The sequence below is a fragment of the Propithecus coquereli genome, unplaced genomic scaffold (assembly GCF_000956105.1).
Source record: "Propithecus coquereli isolate 6110/MARCELLA unplaced genomic scaffold, Pcoq_1.0 Scaffold595, whole genome shotgun sequence".
Classification (NCBI taxonomy): domain Eukaryota; kingdom Metazoa; phylum Chordata; class Mammalia; order Primates; family Indriidae; genus Propithecus; species Propithecus coquereli.
In genome coordinates, this window is record NW_012151896.1 from 758,662 (window position 1) to 786,343 (window position 27,682).

Consider the following 27,682-nt stretch of genomic DNA (forward strand, 5'->3'; position numbering starts at 1 on the left):
TTGGGGAGTCAGAGACAGGTCTTTACTGGAGCTTTTCCAGGGAACCCGGGGCTCCGGGGCCCTTTTCCACACAGAATGTTCAGCTGAGGTGCTTGGGGGCAGTGGAGGAGTGTCAGAGGGTCTCCTCCTTCTGCCCTCCCCTACTATCACCTCCAGCCCCAAAGTGAGCAACACACACACACACACACACACACACACACACACATTCTCTCTCTCTGCAGGAACTCTTACCTCCCCCACCAGCCAGCCCCTGAGACAGCCTCTCCCAACCACATTCCCTTCAGCCCCGTGCTGAGAACTCTGGCTTCTCCCTCCTTTCTGGGGAAAATGAACTTGGAGTTGGGCTCTTGAAAGCCATGCTGCCTGCCCTCCCTCGTCCCCAGGGCCCTTTCAGGTCAGTCAGCTTTCTGTCTCTAGGATTCAGACCCAAACAGCTGTGTTAATATCAAAGCCAGAGGGTGAGGGTTCCAGGGCCTTGGGGCAATTTGTGGAGGGATTTTCCCCTCGTCTGTGCTCCCCAGTGCCTGGGAAGGGGAAATGTCCAGAGCCCTTGGAATGGCTCCGCTTCTTGACCTTCTGGGAGCGTCCTGATCGGGGATCAGGGACCACGGGTGTCACCCAGCCTGGTTTCTCCTTCAGCAGCCGGTCTCGATCAGGCCGCACGCTGCGCAAGAACTTCCTAAAGATGTTTGCTGTTAGGGCAAACCTGCGGCCCAGCTCCCGGGGCTGGCCTTTCTCTCCTTTGGGCTCCCCCGTCCCGCCAGTGTCACCTTTCTCCCCGCCCTTCTCCAGTTCTGGCAGGTCTAGCCAGTTGCCCACCAGGTCCGCAAAAACGTTGTCCCCTAATACCAGAGGCTGTCGATTCCGGCCCCGGGACATCAGTGTGGCCGTCCAGTCATCTGGTTCCACCTGCTCTGGCCCCTGCTGGTCACAGCTCGGGTGCAGCAGCTGTGTCCTGGGCAAAGGGGCTAAATCCCTCCCACAGACACTCCTATGGGATGGAAACTTGCTGCTGCCAAGAGAAGGTTGACTGGAGGGGGGGCAGACCACGGGCCTAGCAGGACCTCTGCCGCCCTCCCATCGAGGGTGGTCGGGCTGTGTCCCAGGACTCTCAGGGCGGCCTGGCACAGGCCCCCCTCCAGAGATCTCCAGCTGTTCCAATGCTGTCTGCACCTGTAGAAGCTTCAGCTCTTGCAGAGCACCCATCATGCAGTTCATCTGATCCTGTAAGCCATCGCCCACCTCCTTCATGGACATCTGCAGCGGAGAGAGGAAGCACAGGCCACTGAACCATGGAGGGAAGCAGGGAGGGCGACCCTCACAGCCCTGAACCCAGATCCCCACCAAACCCACGCTTCCAGGGCCATCCAGCTCGCCACTAACCTCTCTACAGACTAGTACAGTGCAGATCAGTGCTGGATGAAGGAAATGATATTAATGGCAAATAACTAGCTAAGGTAGACACTGTCCTAAGCTATATATATAAGCTATATTTATATTAATCTCCCCAATTACTCTGAGGTAATGACTATTATTGTTCCCACTTTATGGATGAGGCATTTAGGCACATAAGTAACTTGCTCAAAATTAGATAGTAAGAGGTAGAGCTGAGGTCATCCTGAAGGTGCACAAAGTTGTAGAGACCATCCTTGTCCTTTTTTGTATCTGAGCCCTCTTCTTCCCTGAGCCTCCCTGAAATGATGATGGCGATGATGGTGGCAGTAACACTTTGTGAGCATTTACCACGTAGCAGGAATTGTGCTGAGGACTCTACGCACTTCATCTTATTTAATCTTTATTAAATGCAGTTGCTACTATGATTTTAACCAATGAGTAAACTGTGGTAGGGGTGAAGTAAATTACCTAAGGTCACACAGCTCATAGAGCTCAAACACAAGACTATCTCACTCCAAATGCTGTAGTCCTAACTACCAAATACAGGTTGAGCATCCCTAATCTGAAAATCCAAAATTTGAAATGCTCCAAAACCAAAACTTTTGGAGCACTGATATGGTGTTTTTTTGAGACACTTTAGCTCTGTTGCCCAGGCTAGAGTACAGTGGCATCATCATAACTCACTGCAACCCCAAACTCTTGTGCTCAAGTGATCCTCCTGCCTCAGCCTCCTGAGTAGCTGGGACTACAGGCATGTGTCACTACAGCCAGATAATTTTTCTATTTTTCTGTAGAGATGGAGTCTCTCTATGCTGCCCAGGCTGGTCTCTAACTCCTGGCCTCAAGCGATCCTCTTGCTTTGGCCTCCCAAAGTGCTGGGATTACAGGCATGAGCCACCAAGTCCACCCAAATGAATTTCATGTTTAGACTTGAGTCCCATACCCAAGACATCTCATTGTATATATGCAAATACTCCAAAATCCAAAAAAATCCAAAATCCAAAACACTTCTGGTCCCAAGCATTTCAGGTGAGGGATGCTCAACCTGTGTAGAGCTGGTTTTTAAGGCTGCTCTGTCCTCTATAGCAGTGGTCCCCAACCTTTTTGACACCAGGGACCAGTTTCATGGAAGACAATTTTTCCACAGACCCAGGGATGGGGGTTTGGTTTCAGGATGATTCAAGTGCAGTCGAACCTCTCTGCTGATGATAATCTGTATTTGCAGCCACTCCCCAGCACTAGCATCACCGCCTCAGCTCCACCTCAGATCATCAGGCATTAGATTCTCACAAGGAGCACGCAACCTCGATCCTCGCATGCGCAGTTTACAGTAGGGTTTGCGCTCCTATGAGAATTTGATGCCGCTGCTGATCTGACAGGAGGCGGAGGTTATGCAGGGCACTTATGCGATGGGAAGTGGCTGTAAATACAGATGAAGCTTTGCTTGGCTCTCCGGGCTCACCTCCCGCTGTGTGGCCCAGTTGCTAGCAGGCCACTGACCCAAACCAGTCCACGGCCTGGGGGTTGGGGACTGTAGCTCTACAGGGCAGTGGAGAAGGGTTGAAAGGGACACTGGGAGGTGAGGAGGAGCTCAGATTCCCAAAGAGAAAGCATAGGCCTGGGGTTTCCTTTAATTGCTGTTCACATCTGACTGATCAGGAGGGAGACAAGGCCAGGAAACTAACTCCTATTTGCTGGAAACCCTTGCCCAACTCTTCCCAGCCTGCCTCTCCCTCCCAAACACCTGTCCTCTCTCAGCTGTTCTCAGACTTGGCTCCAGTACTCTTCCTGCCTTCTCAGCCCAATTGCTGCGCTGCCCTGGCCAAGACAGAGTGGGGATCCTGGGGGCCAGTTCTCCCAGCCCCTTTGTGAGTGCCTAGGGCCTGGATCCCATGTGCCAGCTGGAAGGGGTTGAGAGATTGACTTGGGTGACGGCCGAATTTGGAGGCCAGGGAGGGGAGGCTGTGTCTGATAACATTCACAGGGTTCCCAGTCCCCGGGCCCAAGCTGCCTTGGTCCCGCCAGCTCCCTGCCCAGATCCTGATCAAGTTACCAACAGCAAACCTCATGTGCAGGGACCATCTGTTTCTTAAGCCCTCCAGAGAACCGTGGGATCATCTTACCTCCCAGGCTTGTCTTAATGCACAGAGCTAAGCCCAGAGGGTGGAGGGGTAGAGGGATCGGAAGGGCAGGCGTGGAGGAGGCTCTGCAGGTCTGGGCTGGGAGCTGACCCTCTCAGCCTTCTGGGTCGAAACCTCCCCTGCCAATCCTGGCCCTGGCAGGGATGGGGGATCCGGGCCAGACTCCCAATAAGCCAGTGGCACTAAAGGACAGTGGTGGACTGACTGTCCTGAGGGAAAGGAGGCCTTTGCTGAGGTGTGGGGATTGCCCACACTTCGTGCACTTTCCTCAAGACAGGGCAAGAAGTGGTGGTTCTAGGCCCCGACAGCCCTGGGGTTTGCCAGACTGCTTGGGCAAGTATACGCCATTTGAGTGGCGGCAGCAGCCAGCAAGGGACACAGAGCCTGTGGGGTGGCTGCGCATGTTGTTGATGGCCCCTCGCTCTGGCCTCTTTGCGTCTACCCTCCTGACCCCTTTCAGAAGCACCCAGCTGCAGCTGGTAAGACCCAGAGCAGAGTCAGAGGAGACTCTAAGCGCCCAAACCAAACTCGGTTCCTTCCTGGCAAGCTGCTTCTCCCTCTGACTTCCCTATTTTTCTCCCCTCCCCCAATGCCACTTTCCTTGTCATCCTTACCTGGAACCTCAGAGTCATTTTTGGCTTCTCCATTCAACCACCCTGCTCCTATCCAACTTAATCTGCACTGTGTTAGATTCCTCCTCCCTCAAATGTCTTGCATCTTCCCATCCATGCCCTGGAACACTGCAGAAGCTTCCTAGAAGGCTTCCGAGCCACCATGAGGGGCTAATCATTCCCAGCACACACCACCTATCATCTTACTCATGACTCTCCATCACCCAGACGCTATTTGACCCTGCGGTCAAGACCCTCCGTGACAGAATTCTAACTTTCAGTTCCAGACGCAACCCTTCTCCCTTAGACGTACCCACCATGCTCCTGCTAAAACCTCTTCTGTAATACTTAATATGCCCTTCCCCGTAGTCTGCTACTCATGAACTTGCTCCTGTCCTCCAGCGGTTAAATGCTCAGTCACTCTTGACATTTTCATTGAGCATCTACTGCTTGAAGGCAGGGACTGAGATCTGTACATCATTATGTCACCCCAGAACCTCGCAAGCCCTTGCACTTGCTACATACCCTTGAAACATATATTGGGTACCACTGACGACCCCATCATCCCTCCAGACAGCTTGCTACCTTCACACAGTAACTCTCCACACAGGGAGGAAGAGTCATGGTGTTTCCCAGGGTTTTATGTCACCAAGAGGCGAGGAGTCTGAGCTGGCAGGCTTCCTCCCAGAAGGCTAAACACAGCCCAGGTCCAAGGCAGTGGGAGGAATGAAATGACCCCATTCAATCTCTTCCAGTGTGGAAAAATCCATAAGAAATAATGCTGACATTTTGTACAGTTTTCCAGTGAGAATGAACGTGTTTGGTATGCATGAATTCAGGGCTGTCCATAAAACAGAGGCCCCATTTAAGTAAACAAGGGCTGAAACTGCTCCCATATGGAAAATAATATTCTGTATTGGTTAAGAACCTGGGTTCTGGAGACAAATGGAACAGAGTTCAAATCTCAGCTCTCCCACATAGTGGCTGTGTGACCTGGGCACATTATTTAAAGTCTCTGTTTTTCAATTTCTCCATTCTTTAAAATGGGAATAACAGTTCCTGCCTCATACAGCTAGATACACATTAGGTGAGGTAATGTGTATCTCTGCGTGGCACAAAGGAAGCATTTGGAGAATTTTGGCTATTAATTTAAGACTTCCTGTGCACTTCCAGAACATTTCTTCCTCGGCGAAACTTAACACATAGTAATGACAGGATTCCATTCATCATATCTGGTCTAATCAAGGAGAAAGATATCTCTTGTCCTGCCCCTTCCCCGCCCCCACCCCTGCCCCATGCAGGGGAAGGGGAGGGGAAGGAGAGGGCTGCCCCGCATCCCCCCCGCCCACTCCCACAGGAGCTCAGCCGGCCCAGCAGACAGGGTGCTGACACCGAAGGGCGAGAACGCAGCTGTGAGGAGGATGCGAACGGAAGAAGGAAGCCGAGTCGTGGGAAACCAGGATGCCGGGAAAACGGGGAAGCAGGAGCATCAGCGGGGTGTTGACTGAGAGGGGAGCAGCAGGACAGCCTTTCCCCGACTGACCCCACGGGGGTGATGTCACCAAGAAGGAAGAGCCAGAGGCCAAGCCGCTCTCTTCATCTAGAGCGTGGGACCTTCTTAGATCCCAGGGTTTCTCTTGCCTCAGGAACCGAAGAGGGACAGAGGGAGCAGTGCAGGGCGTGGAGCACAGGGGAGGGCCAGCTCAGAGGGAGAAAATCCTGAGCTAGAAGCTAACAGCTCGAAATCCCCGAAATCCCGTCTCCAGGCGGCAGGGCGCTGAGCTCCTCTCTGGCCTCCTAGCAGCTCAGAGCCTCAGGATCTTCCTCAGAACAGGGACCAAGTCACACCCAGCTTGCTCTCGGGAGTCAGCGGGAGAATTCCCAAGAAGGTCTAATGGGTCCTGATGAGTTTGAGCGGGAATGCATCCAACAGCCCCCTTCCCCTGCCCCACCGCTGGTCTCTCACACGCAGAGCTCACCTGCTCCACCAGCAAAGGCGAAGCCCTTAATAAGCATATCCCGGTGAAGGTCATGGCAACGCCTTCTGAGAAAGGCTGGGAAAGGTCTTGCCATCCCCCCCTTGCCTCCACCCCACCCCGCAGTCCATCTCCCACCCCCAGCGTCCTGTCGCCTGGGCCTCCCAAGATTTCATTCCGAACATTTTCTGCAAGTCAAACTTCAGCATCTCCGGCCGGGGTGTAAACCAGCCCCGGTTTCCGCGCTGCATCAGAGCTGCGTGGCTGTGGGTGCCCTCCTGGTGTTTGGGAAGAGCCCCACGCTAGTCTGGGGACCTGGCCTGGAGCCCTAGCTGGCTAACTGGGCCACATGACACTGGGCACATGTGCCAACCTCTCCTGCTCGGGTTGTGTATCTGTTAAAGGGTAACTCCTCACCTGTGTGCCTCTAGGTCGCCCGAGCCCCACGCCGACTCTGGGACGCTGGCTACCAGGCGGCGCTAACACTCCAGGATCAGGAAACCAGGGCTCTGAGAGGTCCGTCTTATCCCTCAGTGTTTCCTGAACATTCCTCCCCAGACCTCCTTCATGATTTTCACCGTATCTGCATATGGCCTAGTCTCCTATTTAATACTTTATTTAAATCTACTGTTTATGTGAATAAATGTATTTATGATGGAGCTTGTATGAAGTGTTTGTCACTCGCCATAGACAGATGGTAGCTATATGTGTATATTAAACTAAAAGTTTTCATCTGAGTATTGCCCAACATCGTCTCGAGCACCAACGGTAGAAGCACCGATCTATCGCCTGAGGTCCTGAGGCCTGTTGCTGAGAGGACTGGGCCCCCAAGGCTGGCTGTCTGACTCCACGTTGTCACAATCCCTGACCTCTCTGCCTCATCGGATTGTTGTGCGAAGAAACCAGGACCGTCAGCAGGAAGTGCAAAGGGCAATTGCCACCACATGGAGAGGAAGAGCATGAAGTCCTGCCTTTCACTCCCTTTCCACCTGAGGCTTCTCCCCACTGAATCATCTGGAGAGGGGAGAGGAACTGTTTGCCTGGGGCTGACAGGGAAGACGTGGTTGAGAAGCCAGATCCCATCGTCCCAGACCTCCAGCCCTGAGCCCTCAAGGGGGTAATGTGGGGTCAGCTGGCCGTGGACAGCACCCTCCTCCTTGGCACTAGCTGGGCCCTTTGTGGGGAGGGGCAAGTGTGACACAAGCGTCCCCGGGCCCCTGACTGATCCCACAGCTGTGCCCTCCATCCGTCCATCTCACGCCCTCTCCCAGCTCAGCCAGAGTCTTTTGACAGAGGCTCCAGCTTTGCCCATGGACCTGGCAGTGTGCCCTGCCTCACGTCCCCCACCCCATCCCTCACAAGATGCCACACTGTTCCTTTCAGTCCTGGGGAAGCAAGGAGGAGGCTCGGGGCCGGAAACGGGAAAAGCCCGGCTTTTGCCAAGTGGCCCATTCTCCAGCTCAGTGAATAGGGACCTCACAGCCCCACACTCTTGGCTGGAACTCGCGACAGGAAGGTAGAGTGCAAACCGTGCCAAGAGCGGTAGGAGGGAAGAGGGCAAAGAAAGGAGGACGGCAGGATGTGAAATGGATGAGCCCACTTTCCCAACGGAGCCATCCGCTGGGGGTCACACACTCAGGCAAGAGGCAGACGGCAGATGGAGAGAGGGGCCCAATGTCGCCTCCTCGCCTCCTCGGGGAGCTGGCCTCTCAGCCTCGGCAAGCCCTCCTCCCTCCGGCCAGCTCTCGCTCCCCCCCACTGCAGCCAGCGGAATTCCTTGGGTAGCCAAGGGACCTTAAGAAGTTACCTTCCTTTTCTCCTTTCTGCTTCAGGCCTTCATAATCTCTTGCCTGGACTCTTGTAATAACCTTTCAACTCATCCTCCTGCCTCAGTTTCCTTCCTCCCTCCACCTCCCCCCATAACCCCTCCTAGATCCCAGGGCACATCTCTGATCGTGCCTCTCTCCAATGCACATAGAAAAAGCCAGATTCTTTAGCACATCATTCAAGGCCCCCGTTAGTCTGCACTCAACAATTCTTTTAGCCCTGTTACCCACTATTTCTCTGCATATAACCTATGTTCTAGCCAAACTCAGGTCGGTCTGCAGGCATCTCACTACTTCAGCCTCCATGCTCATGTTGTTTCATTCTTCCTGGAATGCTGTTTCTCCCCGTCCCTATTTATCCCTCAAAGTCTAGCTCAAATGCTACCTCTTCCATGACGCGAAGCTTTCCCTGATCTCCCAGTTGGAGGTTATTTCTCCCTTCTCAGAGCACTGAACCTGTGCCTCTTAAACAGCACAGCTCCTCTATTGCTGTACTAGAGGTTTGCATTACATGTACTGGTTTAAGAGCATAAGCTCTGCAGCCAGACTGGCTGGTCTGAAACCTAGCTCCTCCACTTAGCAGCTCTATGACCTTGGCCAAGTCACTTAACCTGCCTTTATTTTCTCATTTATAAAATGGGAATAATGAAAGTACAACTTCTTAGTGTTGCTTTGACAATTAAATGGCATTAAATACATTATATGTCTGGCATATCAATGCTAACATCAATTAATGTTATTATCTCTTCTATTGAACTGTGAGATCCCCGAAGACAGGATCTGTGTCTATATACATTTGTAATTGTAGCACTAGTGCCTGGTAAATGCCTTAAACATAGTATGAACGCAATAAGCATGTCCTGTGAATGAATGACTCTTATGCAAACCAGTCTAATCAATCCATCATCGATAGTTTACCAAGTACCTACAACACGTCAGGTGCCGTGTTGTGTATGAAGGACATACAGTTGAGAAGGCACTGGTATTGTCACAGTAGCTGTATAAAGTAGGTATTTTTAAACCCCATTTTAGAGATGAGGAAACCAAGACACAGAGAGGTTAAGTAATATGTTGGGGTCACACAGAGATAGGATTTGAGTTCAAGTTGGTCTGACCCCAAATCCTATGCTCCACACACTTCTCACTGACCACATTGTCTGTCTAGGCCCAAAGCCCCCTTCCCCCAGCTTTAGACATCAAGGAAGACTGCATTATGAGATTCTTTGCAAAAGCATTTTTCCACCTCAGGTACTTTGCCCTTTTGCCCCAAGAGCTGAAGGCTGTTCCTACTGGATCTCCGCCATCTCCTACTTTTCTTCTTATTTTGCCTTTAGGCCCTGGTCCTTACCCATATGCCACAACCTTCTGAACCTGTGGCCACTAGAGGCTAGAGAAATGCCTTCTGGGAATACCAGCTTTTCCTAGGAGGACCTTGTCCAGCCTGAGGGAAGTCACTCTGCTGCTTCCTCATGCCTCAGCTAGGATGGACATTGCCAGAGATGGTCTCCTCCAACCTCCCCTCCTCCAGGAAGCCTTCTCAGCCTGGCTGCAGTTCATGAGCCCTGATCACTCAGCCTTTGTGCACTGTATTTGTTTTACACTGACCTGAACTCATGAAGAATGCCCTGTGAGCATCTTACATCTGCTTCCTCTGTGTGCCTCTGTCTACTCCATTTGTTGGAAGCCCACAAGGGAGCCATGTGTAAGGAACAGCTGGTCCCAAGGCCTTGTATTCAGGCGGGGCCCCTCTTTGCCGGCTGGAGTGGGGAAAGAGATGTGTTCCCCGCTGGGCTGTTGCAGCCCTGACCTTCTCGTCCTAATGAAGAAGTGTGTCAGCTGCTGCTACTTCTCCTGCCCCATTTCATCCCTGCAACCTGATCCCCTTCCCCTTGCAGACAGGAGGAAAGGGCCAGTGCTCTAGATATCAACCTAATTGAGCCAGGATCCCCAAGCTCTCAGCCTTCCCCTAGTACTTACTTGTTATAATGCAAATTTTCTGTTTCAGGGAATTGGGAAATTCTGCTGCTTTGGTTTTCAGAATAGATTCTTCTTGTCTAGATTTTTCTGGGCCAAGGATAGGGCCAGGATGCAGGAGGGGAGCACAAAACACCCTCAACAAAGAATTTTACAACCTGCTAATGTTTTCTTTTCCCACAGTGTCTGTAGGACATTCGCTTCTTGAAAGCAACATAAAGGGAATTTAGTGAAATAAATAAATGTAGAACTTGACCAGTATTACATGAGGCCATTCCTGGGTACACATCAACTTAGGGCAGAGCCAGACAACACAAAGTTCTCCTGGGTGGCAAGGGAGATCCTGCCTGGGATGAACTGTCTGCAGTGCGAAAGCCCCCCCAGCTCATGACGTAAACCAACTGTATGCCTTTCCCACCCCATTACAGACCTGGGGTATAAACGAGCCAATACCTTCTTATCTCAGCCTCAACCAAGATGCATTGAATTCAATCCCTACAGTCTTTAGAGAAAGGCAGCTAAAGGGCTGACCGTGGGCTAACTCAGCTCTACTTTCCCCTTTGCTACCCCTGGGGATACCGAGGCACCGTGATTTGGCCCAGCTACCTAAGCATTGAACCAAGGTTGCAGAGCATGTGTGAAACTCTACGAGCTCTGCCTGCCCCTCTGCTCTGTCTCATCTCTGAGCAGGCTGGCACTGGGGAGGGGCAGCGCCATGGGTGTGGGGGTGCAGAGCTCTCCCATCTGAGTGTCGTTCTGGGACCCAGGCCAGGCATTTGGCTTCCTCTCCCAGAGAGTCAAAGGCTGAAGCTGCTCAGACAAAGGGCCAAATGAAAGCCAATGGGGAACGTGGGGCCTTCAGCCTCTCCCCTTAGTCCTCCCAGGCACAGGGGGCTCAAGTGCTTGGCAGGAGAGGGTGCAAATCAAGATCTGGAGCTCAGCTTAGCGAAGATCCCATTTGCCTTTTTTATTCTCCTGGCATCTGCAGACTCTGTCTTCCTCCCCTCACCACCTCCCACCTAGAGTGCTGTAAAAAATGCAAATCAGTAGGATTTTAAAATTCGAGCCCATGCCAGGAACACCCACAAACCCTCTATTAAGGCAGATCCTGAGGTGGGTGGTGTGGTCCCCAATTCCAAGCACAAAGGGGAGGATTCTATTAGATTCCTTCTCAGCATGGGCCTTGGATCTCAGACATTATCTGTGATGATCTTGACCTTTCTTTCTGGTATTGGACACATGAATGGGAAAAATGAGAATTATTTATGTGTGGGCTGGGGCCAGCCATCCAAACTGACCTGAGAAGCGTGTGAAAACTAGTATGGAAAGGGGCATTTTTAAGTTCAAAAGAGCAGCAATGGATATTTCTGTCTTTCACTGAAGAAGTATTTCTCTGAGTCAGTAACTTTTGCATCCGAGTGTCACCACAAAAAGAGCCACAGGAGGGAGGCCTAAAGAAATGATCATTGATCTGAGAAGGCAGGCCCTGGAGTGGGGGACAGGGAAGAGTGGCAGGGCGACTTTGTCAGGAAGCATCCATGAGCACACCTGCCGCTTCCAGCTCTGCCCGCCCCGCCCCCAAGCTGGCCCCTAGCGGCGCCAAGCTCCCCCTGAAGCAGGAGGAGGGTAGGCTTTGCAGGCACGAGTGGGAAAGGCTGTCAGGGGGTCTGGAAAGCCGTGGCCTGGCACTTTCTGGATCCAGGACTGCTGTCGCGCGCCCGGGTGCCCCTGGCTCCGAAAAGGAAGAGGAGGAGGGGAGACAAAGTGAGACTGAGAATAGTCAAGTCCCAGGCGGACAAACTAAAAGAGACAAAAAGTCAGAGAGGGAGGCAAAGACATAGACTGGTTGAAGGAGAAATGGGCAAAGCAGAGAAGGAGGTGCACGAGCATTATAACTGCCCGAATTCTGGTGGGTGAAGGAACAAGACAGTGGCAGGTGGCAGGGGTCGGGGGCGGGTGGCATATGAAGTCAGTGAGAATCAACCTGGGCCTCCCTAACATCGCTTCAGCAGACGCCACTCCCCTCACTTGAGTGGTTTTTTTTTTTCTTTTCTTTTTCCTCCCAGACTGAGCTACTTCTCTCAGCCTCTGCACCTCGGGGCCTCCGCACGCTCCCTGTGCACACCCCAAGCCTGGACCTGACATCTGGCTGGGCCTCCTCGGCTCCCGCTCGCGATCTGCCAGGCGGCGCCCCTCCTCCCGCGCAGGGCCCTCCCCCGTCATTACAGCTGCCAGCCCCCTCCCTGCTGGCAGGCAAGCCCGGGCAGACAGCCGGCCAAGCCTGCCCCCGCAGCCGCGCCGGCTCTGCCAAGCCCGGCAGGGCTGGAGGCCCAGGGCGGCAGCAGCTCCCCTCGAGCGAGCGGTCCGGCAGGTCTCCCGAACCTCCGGCCCGGGGCAGAGACGCGGCCCGCGCAGCCTCCCGCCGCTCCCCGCCTGCCCGCGCGCGCCAGGATGCCCAGCGCAGCCCCAGCGTCTGGTTCCCTGGGCCTGGGTGTCAGCGGCGCCGGAGTCTCACTCCGTCTGTGTGTCCGTCCGCCTCTGGATGTGCCCTCTTTTCCCCCTCGGTTTCTCTGTGTCACATTTCAGCCTGGTTGGCTTGCTCTCTCTGCCTCTCTCTCACTTGGTCTGGTCTCCCCACAAATCTTTGCTGGAAGTTTTCTCGTGGCCCCTTATAAGGACAGGCCCTGCCCTCTGCCCGCGGGTCCGCGTCCTCTCCCCTCCTCTCAGGCTTTCCTCCTCCCGCACGAGTCCCGGCTCCGCCGTCTCGGCGGGGGCCAGGTCCGGTCGCGGAGAAGCGCCCTCCCCGCCCCGGGCGCCAGCTGCGCTCTTACCAGCTCCTGTTTGAGGCGGCGCAGATAGCAGTCCATTTCCCTGCTCTCCTTCTTCATGCGCCCATCTGTCGGGCTCGGCTGCACGAGAGAGCTCCCGGGTGGGAACCCTGTCCCCACGGGGAACTGCGCGCTCCGCGGGCTCCCGGTGCGGGCGCTCGGCGCCAAGCCTCTGCTCGGAGCCGGGCTCAGAGCGGCTTCCCCGGCTGCTCGCCGAGCGCGGTCGCTGCTGGGGGCGGAGGGAAAAGCGGACCCGCCAATGACAATTCAGGGGGGGATGTCTTCAGCCAATGGGCAGAGCGGTCCGGGGGCCCGGGCTGGGCTGCAGCGGGAGGACCTCGCCGCGCCGTTTGCACAGAGCCGCGGCTGCAGCCACGACGGGGCTGGCGGGGAGACCCCTGGTCCTGGCCAGCGCGGCGGGGGGCACCGCGACGCCAGGCAACAAGCCTCATGACCCCCGTTCGGTTATAAAGGGCGAGCATGGTTTCGCCGGTAGGGACCAGGGAGCGGTGTCGTCAGTCACTTTCCCCGAACTCCGATCGGGAAAGGAACAGCCGCCAAGCTCCGCAGAAGTCCCTTAGAAGCTCTCCTCTTTCCGAAGAGGACTCTGGGGGTGCGGCTCCACCTCGTCTCCTAGAGAAGGGCTCCCAGCCCTCACCCCACCTGCGGGGCAGGGGAGCGGCCGCTCGTTCCATTCACTTACTGAACACGAAGCAGTGGAGCGGCCGTGCGCTCGGGAAGGCGGCGGGCCCGGGGGCACTGAACAGGACGGGCAGCGGCCTGCTCTCAAGAACTCACGAGGGAGGCGGGGAGGGGAGACACACGGGTCAAATAACAATAAACGCGGTAACTTCAGAGGGTGACTATTTATGAACACATAAAACGGGGTAGTGGGACGGGGATGCTTTCAACGGTGCGGGCAGGGGGTGGGGAGGGAGCTTTGCTCTCCCGAGGACTCCGGCATCAGTTACCCCAACCGGCGCTCTGGCCTTTGGCGAAGCGCTTTCAGGTTGGGGAAGGGAGGGGGGACTGGAAGACCCTCGGGTCTTATTCGACAGACACGGCCCGGGCGCTGAGCCGTGCGGACTCCAGCCGGCCCTGGGGGATGGAGTTGCGGCCGACGGACTCGAGAGGGGCCGCAGGCCGGGCGGGGAGCTCCTCCCAGCCATGCCGGGCCCCGCCGCGCCGGCCTCCGCGCCCTCCGGCGCTGCAGTTGCCACCGCGCGGAGACGCCGCATCCCGGGCCGGGCACGCCGGGGGCGGTATCGCAGGCGGGGAGAGTAATTAGAGCGATTAGCAACGTGTGGTTTTTAAGGTAACTAACGTGGGCAAGTTTGCCCCAGGCAGGATTTGGGGTTTCCGCAGGGACAAAAACTATAAGGACGCGAGAGGCGGCGCGAAGGGAAAACGCAAGCGCCGGGGTCATTCCGATCCGTGTCAGCCAAGAGCGCCAGTTCAGCTAACTGTGAAAGGAGGTGGAGAGAGGGAAAGGAAGGGGGAGGCAGAAATAGAGAGAGAGGAGGATATCTTTAGTAGAAGTGAAGGCTTCGCAGATCCAGCTGAACGGCCTCCACTCTCCATTCAACCCCAGGTCCTCAATCACGGCGGACCTTGCCCCCACCTTTCGGCCTGGCCCTGAGTCCCGTTTGGGCGAAGCTGGGCAGCGGGAGAGTATGGGTGAAGAAAGGGAGGCGCCGGTGGGACAGAACCTGGTCCGAAGCCTCTGTCTCGGTGGTCAGCCTTTCGCCAAGCCCAGCTGAGTGGGCCCCCCCATCTGAGCAACACCAGCCTTCCCGATTTTTTGCAGTTGCGACAGTCAATTCTCCAAACGACCCCCTTTCCTTGGGACTCACGGGGTGTTCAGAGTGGGAGTCACCCTTAAGACGGAGCTGCGCTTTCCAGCCCAGCTGAACGAGTTCTGGAGTTGAATATTGCAGTAGAGACAGGAGGACCCGGCCACTGACGGCCCACGGAAGGCCGCTTACCGTAGGGAGAAACACCACAAAAGTGTTCCCAACCTGGAGGGCCTTGCTTCGCTCGCTGTTAACGCTCCCTCTCGCGCAGCGGCAGGCAGTAAGAAACTGTGACTAAACGTTTGTGGATCTGTGGCTGAAATAGTCTTTAGGGTCAAGTTTAAGCCCTGGTTTTCTCATCTCTGAGACCTCATGGGCTGGAATCGGAGAGAAAGTGAGGAAGCTAGCTACGGTTAAAACTCCAAAAGAAGCAAGCTGATCTCTTGGCAAGAAGCTAGCATTGAGTGTTTAGGTCTTCTCTACTGTTGACATCAAAGTATGACCTCACACAAATAAATGCTTTCCTTTTATTGGACCAGTTTCCCTTGTTTATGGTTTAAACCTATATGAGTCTAACACTTTATATTCCTTACAGAACTCTCTTCTCACAATGATCTGTGGAGTAGTCAGGCCCAGGAGAATGTTTACCCCATCATAGAGATGAAGAATATATTGTTAGCAAAGACAGCTCACATTCCATCCATTTTTAAAGTGCAGGCAAGAAAAAAAATCGAAAACCGTAATCTCAGTGCAAAGCTCAAGCAAGAGGTCCCAGACAAATTAGAGGTGCTATTACTGTGTAGTTTCCACAGGACTTTGGAGGACAATTACTGTCTAGCTCTGAAGTCCGTCCATGGTACTGGGCCATTGAAACTTACTTGTTCCCTTGCTCCTGAGAAGGCCAGGAGTGTGGGGGGGGGTCTCTCTCTCATCTTGTTTCTGAAGAAGTAGCTCTCATCTGGGCAGAGGAAGAGGCAGAAGTGGGGAAAGAGTTGCCTTCTGCTTTTTCTTTCTTTTTTAAGAGTTTAAGTGATACAGAATAAAGCCTGTTGCCATGGTTATATAAACGTGGATAAATATTCCTGGGCTGAGGATGGGGGTTGGGGGACATGATTCATTTTGGCTAAAAAGGAATCAGATGGCTCAGCCTCCTCCCTCCCACCCCCTGAACTCAGCCTGGAGGGAGGATGAGATTATCTCATTTGAAAATAAATAATAAGGAAATCAAACGTCTTGAGATTGGTTGTGAACATACTTTCTCGAAGCTGTTCGCAGTGGGGATGGAGTCTTCAGAAGCTACCTGGGCATTGGCCCTGGCTGGTGGCAGGCACTTTTCCTGAGGGAGAGGGTGTGGCTCCTGGAAACCATGTCCAAGGGTGTCAAACTCTTGGGATTTGATTGCCTAGTCAGAGGGGGTGGCCCTCTTTGGCCCATTGCCAGAGCCTGAAGGTCTTGGCACCGTTGGATGAGCTCAAAGGAAGAGGCAGAACCAGTTATGTCCCAACAGAGCTCAGGTCCTACACTGAACAATGGAAACACTGCCTTTCTCCTGGCTCCAGGTCCTGTGGCCTCCACCTGGAGGTCCCCACCCACCGGGTCCTAGCCAGCTCTGGAAGAGGCAGTGTCCAACTCCACATCTCCACTAATAAGAGAAGAGCTAAGGAGCTCATCCTGATGTGAGGAAAGAAATACGTGGCCACACACGATCTGGAAACCTCATCACAACACCACACTCGTAAGGGTGGGGTCCATATCCCTATTGCCCTCATTCTTTGCCCCTTGTGGCTGCCAACAACCATTATCCCAATCCTCTTCCCCCATCCCCTGAGGCCTCCTGAGCATCAACAGGAAAGGCTGACCCTAGAGATAAATATGTGCTGTTGGAATGTGTTCAGATATCACTGCGGAAATGTTTCTCTCTAGGGAGAGGACCTGGCTTCACTGCTGGCCCGGAGGTGCTGAGCAGAGACTGTGTACATGTCTGAGTGTGAACACACTGGGATGGTGGGGAGGGGGGGACTGGACTGAGGCCCAGCTATTCTTGAAAGAATCTAACTCCTAGGTTTCATGACATCTGTCCACCTTAGACAGAGGACTGGCCTCCTCTGCCCCTTATAATTCCAACACAAGGAGGGACAGCAGAGAGGATGAAGGGGTCCATGTGTTGGGAAAGCTTCTTGGTTCCAAAAGAAACGTTAACTTTGGATTTTAAAGAAAAGTCAATCTCTTCTAATTGGGTGGAGGAATCAAAAATTCCAGCCATAAACAGCTCCATGATTTAGCCCAGCGTGGTGGTGCGCGTCTGTAGTCCCAGCTACTTGGGAGGCTGAGGTGGAACGATCACTTTAGCCCAGGAATCTGAGGTTGCGGTGAGCTACGATTGTGCTCACTGCACAATTGTGCCAGCCTGGGTGATAGAGCAAGACTCTTTGAAAAAAAGCTCAGTAAGCTTTGGGTGTCTTCAAACAGAGTGTCATTCTCCCCATTTATAGATGGAGCGACTGATGTCCAAAGAGCTTGGTCTGTATGGTGATGGCACAGGGTCTCCCAGTTTCCAAGCTAGCACTTTTTCTACTACTCTATTCTGCAGAAAGCAGGAGGTGGATTATTTAAATGTTGAAAGCTATTGAGGGAGTGAGTTCTGATAGCTCCACATCCACAGAATTGCCATTGTTTTTACCCATAGTGCTAACTTAGACCACCACTATCACAACCTTAACTTCTTTGCAAAGTCACTGGGCTTCAAGATCAGACTATCAGTGATGCAGTTGCTAAAACTTTTTGGAAAGGGACAGAAGGAAGGTGCTGGAGGAAGAAATAGCGGTATGGTATTTTGAGTAAACTTCGTATATGAATGCTCCCAGGAGTTCTCTCCTGAATAATTCAGTGAGAATTCTAAGTGCAAAATCAGATTAGTTCAAATGATGAACAAATTAATCTATGGGTTGATACTCATTACTATATGGAATTATTTGCAGCTATAGGCTTGGCGCTTATGGTGCCTAAGCAAAGGTCTCTTTGCTATTTGGGAAGCAAATATTTCCATTTTGCAAACATTTACTGGAAAAGAAAATATTTTTCAACTGCAAAGAACACCTGAAGAATGCCAGGGCATAGCTAAGGGAAATACTCACGGCTTTTGTGCAGACTAATGCTGGTAGATACGAACTATACCAAGAAGGAAGGTGGCTGTTCCCAGGATCCTCTTGGAGACATTTCTGCAAAGTCTGACTCCCTAGAGGCGTCGCTGTAACCTTACGATGGCCTGTAACTGAGAGCAAAGGCTCATTTTATTGAATACTACTTGGCCATCTCCTCCAGCTGTAAGCGAGGACCAGGAGGGTTGGCAGCCTGCCAAGGAGAGGCTTGTTAGCAAGAGGGAAAGAAAAGCTACCTGCTTCTCCTCCTGAGGCCATGGGGTGAGGAGAAAAAGAGGTCACATCTCAGGTTTGGCTAACTGAACATTTGCTCTCACCAGGGTGGCTCTTAAGCCTGTTTTGTTGTTTTGCAGGGGCCAAAAAACTACTCTACCCCTGGTCAGACATCACCTTGGAGTACCAGTGGAGATTTCAGCCTGGAGACCCTGAGAGAAGTCAGGGTGACAGCCGTCTCTGTGAGGGCTTTTGCTTGACTAGAGAGAGGCAGGACCCTCTCCCTGGGGTTTCTGGGGGTGGTGCCAGGGTGGGCAGTGACTACCACTAGCAATAGTCTATACCAAGAGAAAGCTTCAAATTCCCAGCGAGGAAAGGCAATGAGGCCAAGAAACACTGAACCACTTAACAAATGAAGATACATATTGGAGAATAGAAGCTGAACATGGAAAGGAGTTTGGGTTTCATTGCTCTCCCTCCTCCCTGGCATTGGACAGGTTTTCTTTGCTGCGATTATTCTCCATGAATCATCACCCACAGAAAGTGACTGAGGCAATAGAGAGTGAATAATGAATCCCCCAAATAGTCCTTTGTGTCTCTGCCTGTAGGGTTTTGGAAATAACTTTCATTTTAATCTTTCTGACATAGAATCACAGAATTTTGGAGCTAAAAAGGACCTTATAGTTAATCAGGGCATTGTGGCCTTATGGAAAGACCGGAAGAGGAGATATGTGAGTTTGAACCTCCGTTTCATTACTAAAAATAGTCCTAACCTAACATATATGGAAGGCTTTCCTTGTGTCAGGCATTCATCTATCCCTCACAGACCCTGGGAGGTAAGTGCTGTTCCTCCATTCCGCAGATGAGAAAGGGAAGATGAGACAGTAACTCACCTCAGGTCTCACAGCCAGGTGTGCTGGGGCCATCGTGAGAACTGGCCCTGGCTCCAGAACCCGAATCCTCTCAGTCATTCCACTCCCTTTACTGTGTGGTTTTGGACAAGAATTTAACTTCTTTGGGCCTCAGTTTTCTCCTCTGTGATCTCTAACGTTTCAAAGACTCTAATAGTCTGCATTTGCTGCCTGAGTATGTGATTTTACAAGTCAGAAAATTGTAGCACAGACATGTTAAGTGACTCGCTTTGGGTCACCCAGGTTGGGAAGGGCAGAATCAGCACAGGAATCCAGGCCCAGTGACCACTGCCCCAGGCAAAACCTCCCTTCCTTCCACCTCACTTTGGCAGGTGTTTCTAGAGGAATTCAACTCCTTGCCTTAGAGGAAATCTGTTGAATGATTTCAGATTGATAGACTGGAGATGTTGGGTTTGGGTGTGGCCAATCATAACAGCAAAGATGAGTTTAGGAGGCTGGTGATATGTGTCTGTCTAAGCACCTCTCACCTATCTGCCTGTTTGCTGTTTGTTTAACTTTTTTGGGTCATGAGTAGTGATCAAAACCCACATGGTAGCCATAGAGAAAGAAAGAGCATGATGATACCATGTCTGGTGTGGCACATCTGTACTCTCCCCTGGTGGTGTTTCCAGTTGTTTGTCTTCAAGCAAATTTTATCACCGTGTGCCATCTCTCTCACCCAGCTTCCTCGTACAATTGTCCTCCTCTCTTCACCTTCCCCTGTCCTTGGTTCCCTCTCTGTCCAGAATCTGATCATTAGCTAATATGCAGCCTGAGGTAGGATGAGGTTGGGAGGAGGCAGGGCCCAACAGCTGTGCTTTGGTAATCAGTGTGTACCACCTTTACCAGCATCCCCATCCCAAGGTCCTCCCGACTGAAAAAGAAATCTGAAAGGGGTGGATGTGTCAATGAACACACCACTGGAGGGCATGTGAAGTGAGAACAAGGACATCCTGGGTGAGGCATTACTCTATCCACGAAAGGACTGTGTATCCATATACATGTGTGAGTGTGTGTGCAGCTCAGACACTCTGAAATGAGCTCTCACCCACTGGTGAGTGGAAAATTAGCTTTGGCAGGTGAGAAACTGGGTGACAGGTGAGGAAGCCAGCAGGGTATCAGTGTTATCCTTCTACTATTGCTGTTTGCTGGTATCGCTAACAATATCTCTCCCACCTCTACCCCTCCCCTGAACGGTAATTAGGTAGAGTGGAAATGATCTGGAAGGGCTTGGGCATGGGGGAGAGTGATATGAGGATATTAGAATGGCCCTGGGACCTTTGGAAGCTAGCTGTGTGCTTTGCAGGCAGCCTGCACTAGGCCAGTTGGGAGTTGGCATTTTCCTGATGGCCCATGAAGCAGGCTGTGTGGTTTACATTTCTAATGGGTAGAAGAAAAGATGGTGCTCCAGGGACTAAATCCTAGGAAATTCTGCCATATGGCATAATGCTGGAGGCAGTGTACGCCAGGACTGGGAGGCAGGAAACCTGGGTTCCTGGACCCACTCGAGATTGGCCCTGTAATCTCTAATGCCTCCGTTTCTCTAACTATAAAGTGGGACAAATAATCCCACTGCTACCTGCCTGTTGTGAAGGTGAAGCATGCAAAGGCCCTTTGAAACGTCGAGAGCCCTGCTCTAAATGTGAGGCCTGCCTGCCAAGGGAATCTGCCAAGCCTACTGGGAGGCAACAGTCTGCCTCTGCGTCAGTTTCCACAGCCTGTGCTCAGCCAGGTACTTAAGCATCTCACATCCATAAATCTCATCTCCTATCTATAGTCAGCAAATAAGAAAAAGGGCAGGCTGATGCTCTGCCTCCGTCTGATCTTCTTACCAACACCCCTCCCCCACCCCCACCCGAGGCGATGGTTTTGCTGCCCTCCCTCATGTGCTGGGGCCTGTCAGTTTAATTTAACAAGGTTTCGGGAGAGGTTTGATTTAATCAAACCAGTTGCTGTATCCATCCTGCTCAGAGGTCCCTGAGTGTCACCATCGAAGCTCAGATTAGACAGTGACAATTACTTCTTCTTCCCTGGCTATTGCCTCCCCCTCCCTTTCTCTCCCTGGAGGGAATGAGGAGGCAGACCAATCTCCTGGGGCCTAAGAATAGATGCGGGAGGATCAAAGGAGGGAAACCGGCTCTGGCCTGAGAAAGCCCCTCTCCGAGCCTTACATGGCCTTGTTTAAGGCTGCGCAAAGCCCAAAGGGTGGGGGAATAGAAAATGTGAGTACAGATGCCTTGCGAAGGCTGAGGCTGCCTGAGGACAGAGCTGTGCCATTACTGATGGCCCTAAGAGATAAAACCAATCTCCCTCATTGTCAGTAAACTGAGGTGGAGGATGGTGACGGGGTTACGTAGCTGCATGCTCTGTACACACCAGGTCACTAGCATTTACTTCCAGGTTCTCAGCCTGGATTCTGGGGGCTCTGGAGCTGGGAGACAGTAACAACAACAACAACAACTAGCTGAGGCCCCATCCATCTGAGTTCCTGGGGCTCTGTTCTTGGCATAGAAGCAGCAGTGACAGGAGGAGCTGTCACTTGAGTCAGGAGTTCAGGGGTGGATGTGTGGGCGTCAGGTAACTGTGGGGTGTGTGTGTGTGTGTGTGTGTGTGTGAGCGTGTGTATGAATGTCAGTGGCTGAAGGAAAAGGCAAGGGGGTCTCTGGTGCAGAAACCTGAAGGTTTAGGGAATTCTGAATTTCAGAACAAATCTCCTTTCTTGTCATTTAACCCTTTCATTTCCCTCTCTTTCCAGGAAGTGGGGGCTCAGCACCTCTTACTCTCTTGAGCAGCTCACAGAAGAGGAACAAAGGCCTCTCGAATGGGAGCCCTCACTTAGGGTGAGGGAATCCTTTCCCCTTTTTCTCATTTGTGTCACATTCTTCCATCGAGCCAGGCAACTGACAGGTGCGTCCCTCCCTGGGCCCCTTTCAGAGTCCCCTCTCTGCCATTTGTCTCTCACCCAGATATCCAGCAGACACCACCATCCACAGGAGCTGAATATGATTAGCAGAAACCCTTCCTGACAGCTCCAAAGAGAATCCCTCAAATGCATATTCTGTGGAGTGCATCTCATTGCTGCTGACAGCCGCTTTATCAATTAAATTCCATGTTCCCAGTCTTCAGAGACGGCATGAACCTCCCTACCTAATAAATCACAGGCCCCCAGTTATTGTTAAGTGTCCCATCAGTCTCTAATAAACTCCCTGCCAAAAGGGGCAGGTTATTTATTATGCTGCCTGGACAAGAATGAATTGGGCCCCTTTCTCACAAGAAGAAGAGCAAACGTGCCCGAGAAGAGCAAATGTAGCTGCCTTCCTCCCTAAATACTGAGGTGGTGGTGTCAAACGGGGCAATTAATCAATGTGCGCCTTGGACAGAGGGAAGTCTGGTCTGGAGCATGAGGGAGGATCACCAGGGTTCTTTTCCAAAAGCCAGCCAGACAATCCCCATGGCAGGAGGTGGCCGTGCAGAGTGCAGGGCCTCAGGTCTTTGCTACTTCTCCCTCTCTCCTAATTCCTGTCTGAAAAAGTACTGAAGATATGGTAACCCCATAAGCCAGGGGGCACATGTAAAATGGTTATTCTCCGTGTTGGAAAGTAGCCAACTAGGATTGAGCAGGGTCCTGAAACAATACATTCTATCCAGAAGGGCAGATGTTGTTTCTCGATAAACTTGACACAATTTAAGTTTATGGATGGCGCTAGTCCACTGAGCAGATGCACTGAGGAATACAGCAATGAAAATACCCCAGTCTAAGGAAAGGGACTCGGAAGCACACGCTCAGTCATGGTTTGTTGGATAAACAGCATGTATGCAGGGGTAGCACTGGTGCTTGGAAAGCAGTGTACCAACACCTAAAGTCCCAGGAGCTGTTAGGTGAAAGAAACAGTGTTTAAAGTGGGCCTTGTCATTACCTGCTTCAAATTAGGTCCCAAACTTAGGTGACGATCCAAGGTCTGCAAGTTAAGTTCCAAACTTCTCAGTTTTTAAAAATCAAGCCCCAATGTACATTGCCAGCTGTATTTCTCTTTATCACTAAATAACACTACCCCCATTTGGAAAAGCATAACATGCTTATTTTATATTCCTTATGGTGGCAACAAGGTGCTCCATAATGTGGGGCCAATATATCTCTGCAGCCTCATTTCTTGGTAATTGCTGCCATACTTGCCTCCGCTCACACTGAAGGACTTAACTTCCCTAAACTACTATGGGCTTTCTCACGCTTCCACGCCTCTACACAAACTGTTCCCTTTGCCCAGAATATCTTTCTGAGACTTGTCTGCCTGGTGAGCTCTCCATCCACCCCCACTGCCTGATGAACTCCTTATTCATCCTTCAGGATAAGCTCGGAATATCGGCCCCCACTGCTTCACAGGACTTGAGTTTTGTCTCCTGGTGCTGCTATCTTGGTAGAAGCGCTGGACTTCGGGGATTAGGTAACGAATGATCTGGGATATGCAGTTTTTCTCATAATTCCATACACACTTTAAGCCACTTTGATTCGTGGTGGGGATGAGGAGGGCATAGAGAAGAAAGCTATTGCTCTCTGAATACCAAAAGCTGTTTTCTTTGATTTTTCAGACGTTCTCACTCTCTTCCACGTGACAGCCACATTTTGAACAACTAAGGCCCTGCAAAATGTCAGTACTGCATATGATTTTACACCAGCCTGTGCTACTTGCATATTTCATGCTTGATCATTTCTCCAGCTGGGCTGTCAACTCTTTTCGGACAGAGGGTAGGAAGAGCCTGGGCTTTGCTGTCAAATAGATCTGAGTTCCAATCCCATTTATGAGCTCTGTGACTTTGAACAGATTACTTATTCTTCCTCTGAGGAGTTACTTGAGGGCAGCATCTTCTTTAGCTTCTGAGACACAGAAAGCTTTTAGGATAAGGTCCATACACTGACCTGGCCTATAGCTCACCTCTCCTGCCTCATCAAAGCTCACGCTCCCATTCGTATTCTAAACTCTTCTAGAATGTGCTGTGGTTTTCCTCATCTCCAGATCCGCGTCTTCCCCCCGCTGTCACAGGCTGACTTCTAGTCACTCTTCAGATCTTAGCTTAGCTCTCACTAACTTGGGAAGATGTGGCAGAGACTGTTAGTTACCTCCAATGTCCTTTCCCCGTTCTTCTATAGTAATAGATCTCTTCTCCAATCAGTGTTTAGCTAGGCATGTGATTGTCCAAAAAAATAACTACACTTCCCAGACTTCCTTGCAGGTAGGTATGATTTGATGGCTAAGTTCTGGCCAATGAAATGTCAGATAGGAGTGTATCAGCTTCAGAGAACATTTCTTAAAAGGGCTTTTGGTGTTGGCATGATGACCTTTACCCTTTCTTCTTCTTCTTCTTGACCTTTTACCCTTTCTTCTTTTTCTTCTTCTTCTCCTTCTCCTTCTTCTTCTTGCTCTGCCACCCAGGCTGCAGTGCAGTGGCATGATCCTAGCTCACTGTAGCCTTGAACTCTTGGGCTCAAGTGGTCCTCCTGTCTCAGCCTCCCAAGTAGCTGGGACTACAGGCGCATGACACCATGGATGGCTAATTTTTAAAAATTTTTTGTAGAGACGAGGCATCACTGTGTTGCCCAGGCTGGTCTTGAACTCCTGGGTTCAAGGGATCCCTCTGTCTTGGCCTCCCAAAGTGCTGGGATTACAGGTGTGAGCCACCGTGCCAGTCCTCAACTTTCTGAGTGTTCCTCCTTCTCACTGGCTAGAATTCAGACATGATGGCTGAAGCCAAAGCAACCATTTGGGGACCAAGATAGAAGCCTGGATCCCTGGGAACTTTGTGGATCAGAGTGTCGTATCAGTCCTACTTCCGGAATTCTCCACAAGGGAAAAGTAAACTTCTATCTTGGGGAAGTAAACTTCTATTTTGGGATCCTATTTTTAATCAAACCTAATCCTGACTGCTAAGCCTTTCCTGGCACCCCACATCTGTGTTAGCTGGCCCTCCTTGACTTCAGTAGCACCCCATACTTTACAGTGAATGAGGCCACCTGTTGGTGTGCATCTTTCTCCTTGAGTACAGGGACTCTGTTTATTTTGTTCCATTTTTATATCTCTAGTATTTGGCTGATTTATAGTAGGTGTTCAGAAGATTTTTGTTGAAAGAATGAATAAAGAGATATTTGTGGATTGAATGCAAATAACATTGCCTACATTTTATTGTTTTGAGGGCCAAATAAGGAGAAAGAGTGGCTACAAAAGCTTGGTTTTCTTCTCTTCTTTCCACATCCCACTGACCCACACACTCAAGTGGGCTACCTTAATCTCATGCCTTCATTTACATTGTTTTCCTTCCCTCTGGGCTCAGAAGCCTCCACTGCAAAATGACTGGACAGGATCATTTGAATCGCAACATCCATTGTGAGTCAAAGTCTCACTCTCATCTCTTCCGTTCACAAGCCTCTCCCTCCTCCAGTTCCCTGGAAAGGGTTTCCTGGTAGATGGAACAGCATAAACAAAGGCACTGAGGTGTTACAAGCCATGGAGCATTAAGGAGTTGGTGCAGTTTGGTCTGGCTGGAGGCAGGTGGGCTGCTCTGCCAAAGAGGCAGGGGTCCCATTGTGATTTATCCTGGGGAAGGCTGGGAGGCAGACACAATCCAGCTGATTTCTGTATGTGTTACTCTCACACCTTACGTATTTATTAAATCATCTGTTGCCTTGGTGTTTTATCTTTACAGCACTAAAAATTATGGTCAACAACATTGTTACAATTTTTAACTAGCGAGGAAAAAATTTTATTGATTGTTTTTAGCATAGCAATACAATTTAATCCCAATAATATTACTCCAATATTTTTGTCTGTAAAACATCATAAACAACAAATGCAATAAGAGAATGCCTACAAAACTATAAATGTTCTTTTCTGAAAAAGTAATTTTTTCTGGTTTTCTTGAGTGCAGGGTTCCTCAGCAGCGTCTGGTGTGAATGCTACAACAACCACTGTTGTGTGCCAGGAGACCCAGTAGAGATTTTTGAGCAAGATATCAGCCATTCAGTGTTTATTAGGTCCACCAAGTGCCTGGTGCTGGGCTGGAGAGGCTAGGATGACAAAATTCCTGTCCTTCAGAAGCTCATAGTTTATTTAGTGTGAGGCAGACACATAAACAAATAAATAAAACATGGTAAGAGCGAGACTAGAATTATTTATAGTGTGAAGTAGGACCATGGGATATGGAATGAAAAGGATGTCAAAAGGAGCAGGATCTGAAGCTAGCTAGACCCAAACAACCTAAGATATCCACTTAAAGATCACTGCAACACCAACAGGGTGCGTGGCTGGGACAGAGAAGAAACTCTGGACAGGGAGACCATTCAGGAGGTTTTTGAAATAGGATGACGAAGGGACCTAAAACAGGGCAGATGCTATGGAGACTGAAGAAGAGGAATGGATGAAATATTTGGAAGCAAAATTAACTGCGTTCAGTAAATAGTTAGAAAGGGGGGAAGGATAGAAGGTGGAGCCAAGAATAATTCCCAGGTTTGTGGTCTGGGATCAGGTGGGTGAACAAGGTGGGGCTACTAAGAGGAAGCCTGGGAACTTTAGTTCCATCCACTCCCCCATCAGTCTCCCTTCCTGCATATGGACACTTAGCATTTTCTGTGTTTTGTAAATTTCTAAGCAAAATGCATCTTCAGGACCACCTTCTCATGGGATTATGATGCCAAAGCCCCTCCTACATCGTATGGAATCTGGACCATCACTGTGTGTATGTGTGTGTGTAAATGGGGTAGGGGACAATCAACGACCAGGATTCTAATCTGAGGATAAAGTTGGGATTGGATGCAAAATACCTTTAAGTTTGGAATTAGGAACAAGGTTGGGTTCCAGAAAAGAATAAATTTGGCATTATGACTAAAACTTTGTTATAGGAGCTCATTCGATAATTATTGAGCATTTCCTATGTGTTGGATTCTGTTTTTTCTACTAGTGATACAGCAGAGAACAAGACAGAATAGGTCCCCGTCCTCGTAGAGTGGGGGAGACAGACGACAGACACATATAATTTCAGGTAGTTATGAGTATCATAAAGGAAAATAAGGCAGAACAAAGGAATAGAAAGTGATGGGAAAGGCCAGGGAGCGGACAGGATGGGGGAGCTGTCTTAGGGTGTTTAAGAAAGACTTCTTTGAAATCTCCTGTAAGGAAAAGTGTAAAGACTGCTAGTTGACTATCATGAAATGATGGTGGGAGGAGCAACACACAGAAGTCATGTTAAATTTGAGATCTCTGTTAGGCATCTCAGTGGAGATGTTGAGGACGTAAATGGAGAGTGTAGACAGAGATCTAAGGCAGAGATACGAACTTGGGAGTTGTGAGTCCACGTCCAAGTTCCAATTCAATTTACTTTTATCAGAGATCACCGTATGCCAGGGAGTACTGTGCTAGGGGCTGGGGACACGAAGATGAATAGAGCCATACTGCAGACAGACAAATACCAGCCAACGTGGTACATCCGTAGGTCTTGCTATCCCCCCGGACGCTCTCTGCGAGCACAAACGAGGCAGCGAGTCGGGGTACGGACGGAGAACTGTTCGGGAAGAGGTGACCGCGCGGCGGCACTGGCCAGCGAACTCGGCGCCCAAGCGCGGAGGCGGGCAGTGACGCACCGGACGCATCACAAAGAGAGCGTTGTGAGGGCGGCGGCCGCGGCGCTGCGGGCAGGGCTGGGCGACCCTCCCCGAAGGGGGCCGGAAGGCGGGGCGGCGCCCCCACCGCGGGCCCGCGGCGCCCTCTGCAGGCCGCAGGCAGCGGCACACCGGTAGCTTCACCTTTCCTCTCCTCCCTCTTCCTACCTTCCTCAGGCCATATTTTTTTTTGTGCTGTCGTTAGTGTTCCG

At 51.2% G+C, this 27,682-nt stretch overlaps 1 protein-coding gene across 2 annotated transcripts; it reads right to left on the bottom strand.

Moving 5' to 3' along the window:
- On the bottom strand, window positions 1–27,653 carry FAM212B (family with sequence similarity 212, member B). Of its 2 annotated transcripts, none has more exons than XM_012659026.1 (2): window positions 27,603–27,653; window positions 1–1,257 (listed from the first exon to the last, which is right to left on the bottom strand). In XM_012659026.1, the coding sequence occupies exon 2, from the start codon at window positions 1,255–1,257 to the stop codon at window positions 421–423; it is 837 nt and encodes a 278-aa protein (XP_012514480.1). In that variant the 5' UTR covers window positions 27,603–27,653; the 3' UTR covers window positions 1–420. The 2 variants fall into 2 exon arrangements, with proteins under 2 accessions (XP_012514480.1, XP_012514479.1); XM_012659025.1 differs by lacking the exon at window positions 27,603–27,653 and adding an exon at window positions 12,755–12,892.
- Window positions 27,654–27,682: the final 29 nt, after the last annotated feature.

What these genes read in the sequence shown, in the direction of transcription:
- FAM212B (XM_012659025.1), bottom strand. Translation starts at nt 12,811, where the DNA reads ATGAAGAAGGAGAGCAGGGAAATGGACTGCTATCTGCGCCGCCTCAAA. An exon ending in GCCGCCTCAAACAGGAGCTG is followed by an intron (nt 1,258 to 12,754) that starts GTAAGAGCGCAG and finishes TCTCCGCTGCAG; the next exon opens with ATGTCCATGAAGGAGGTGGG.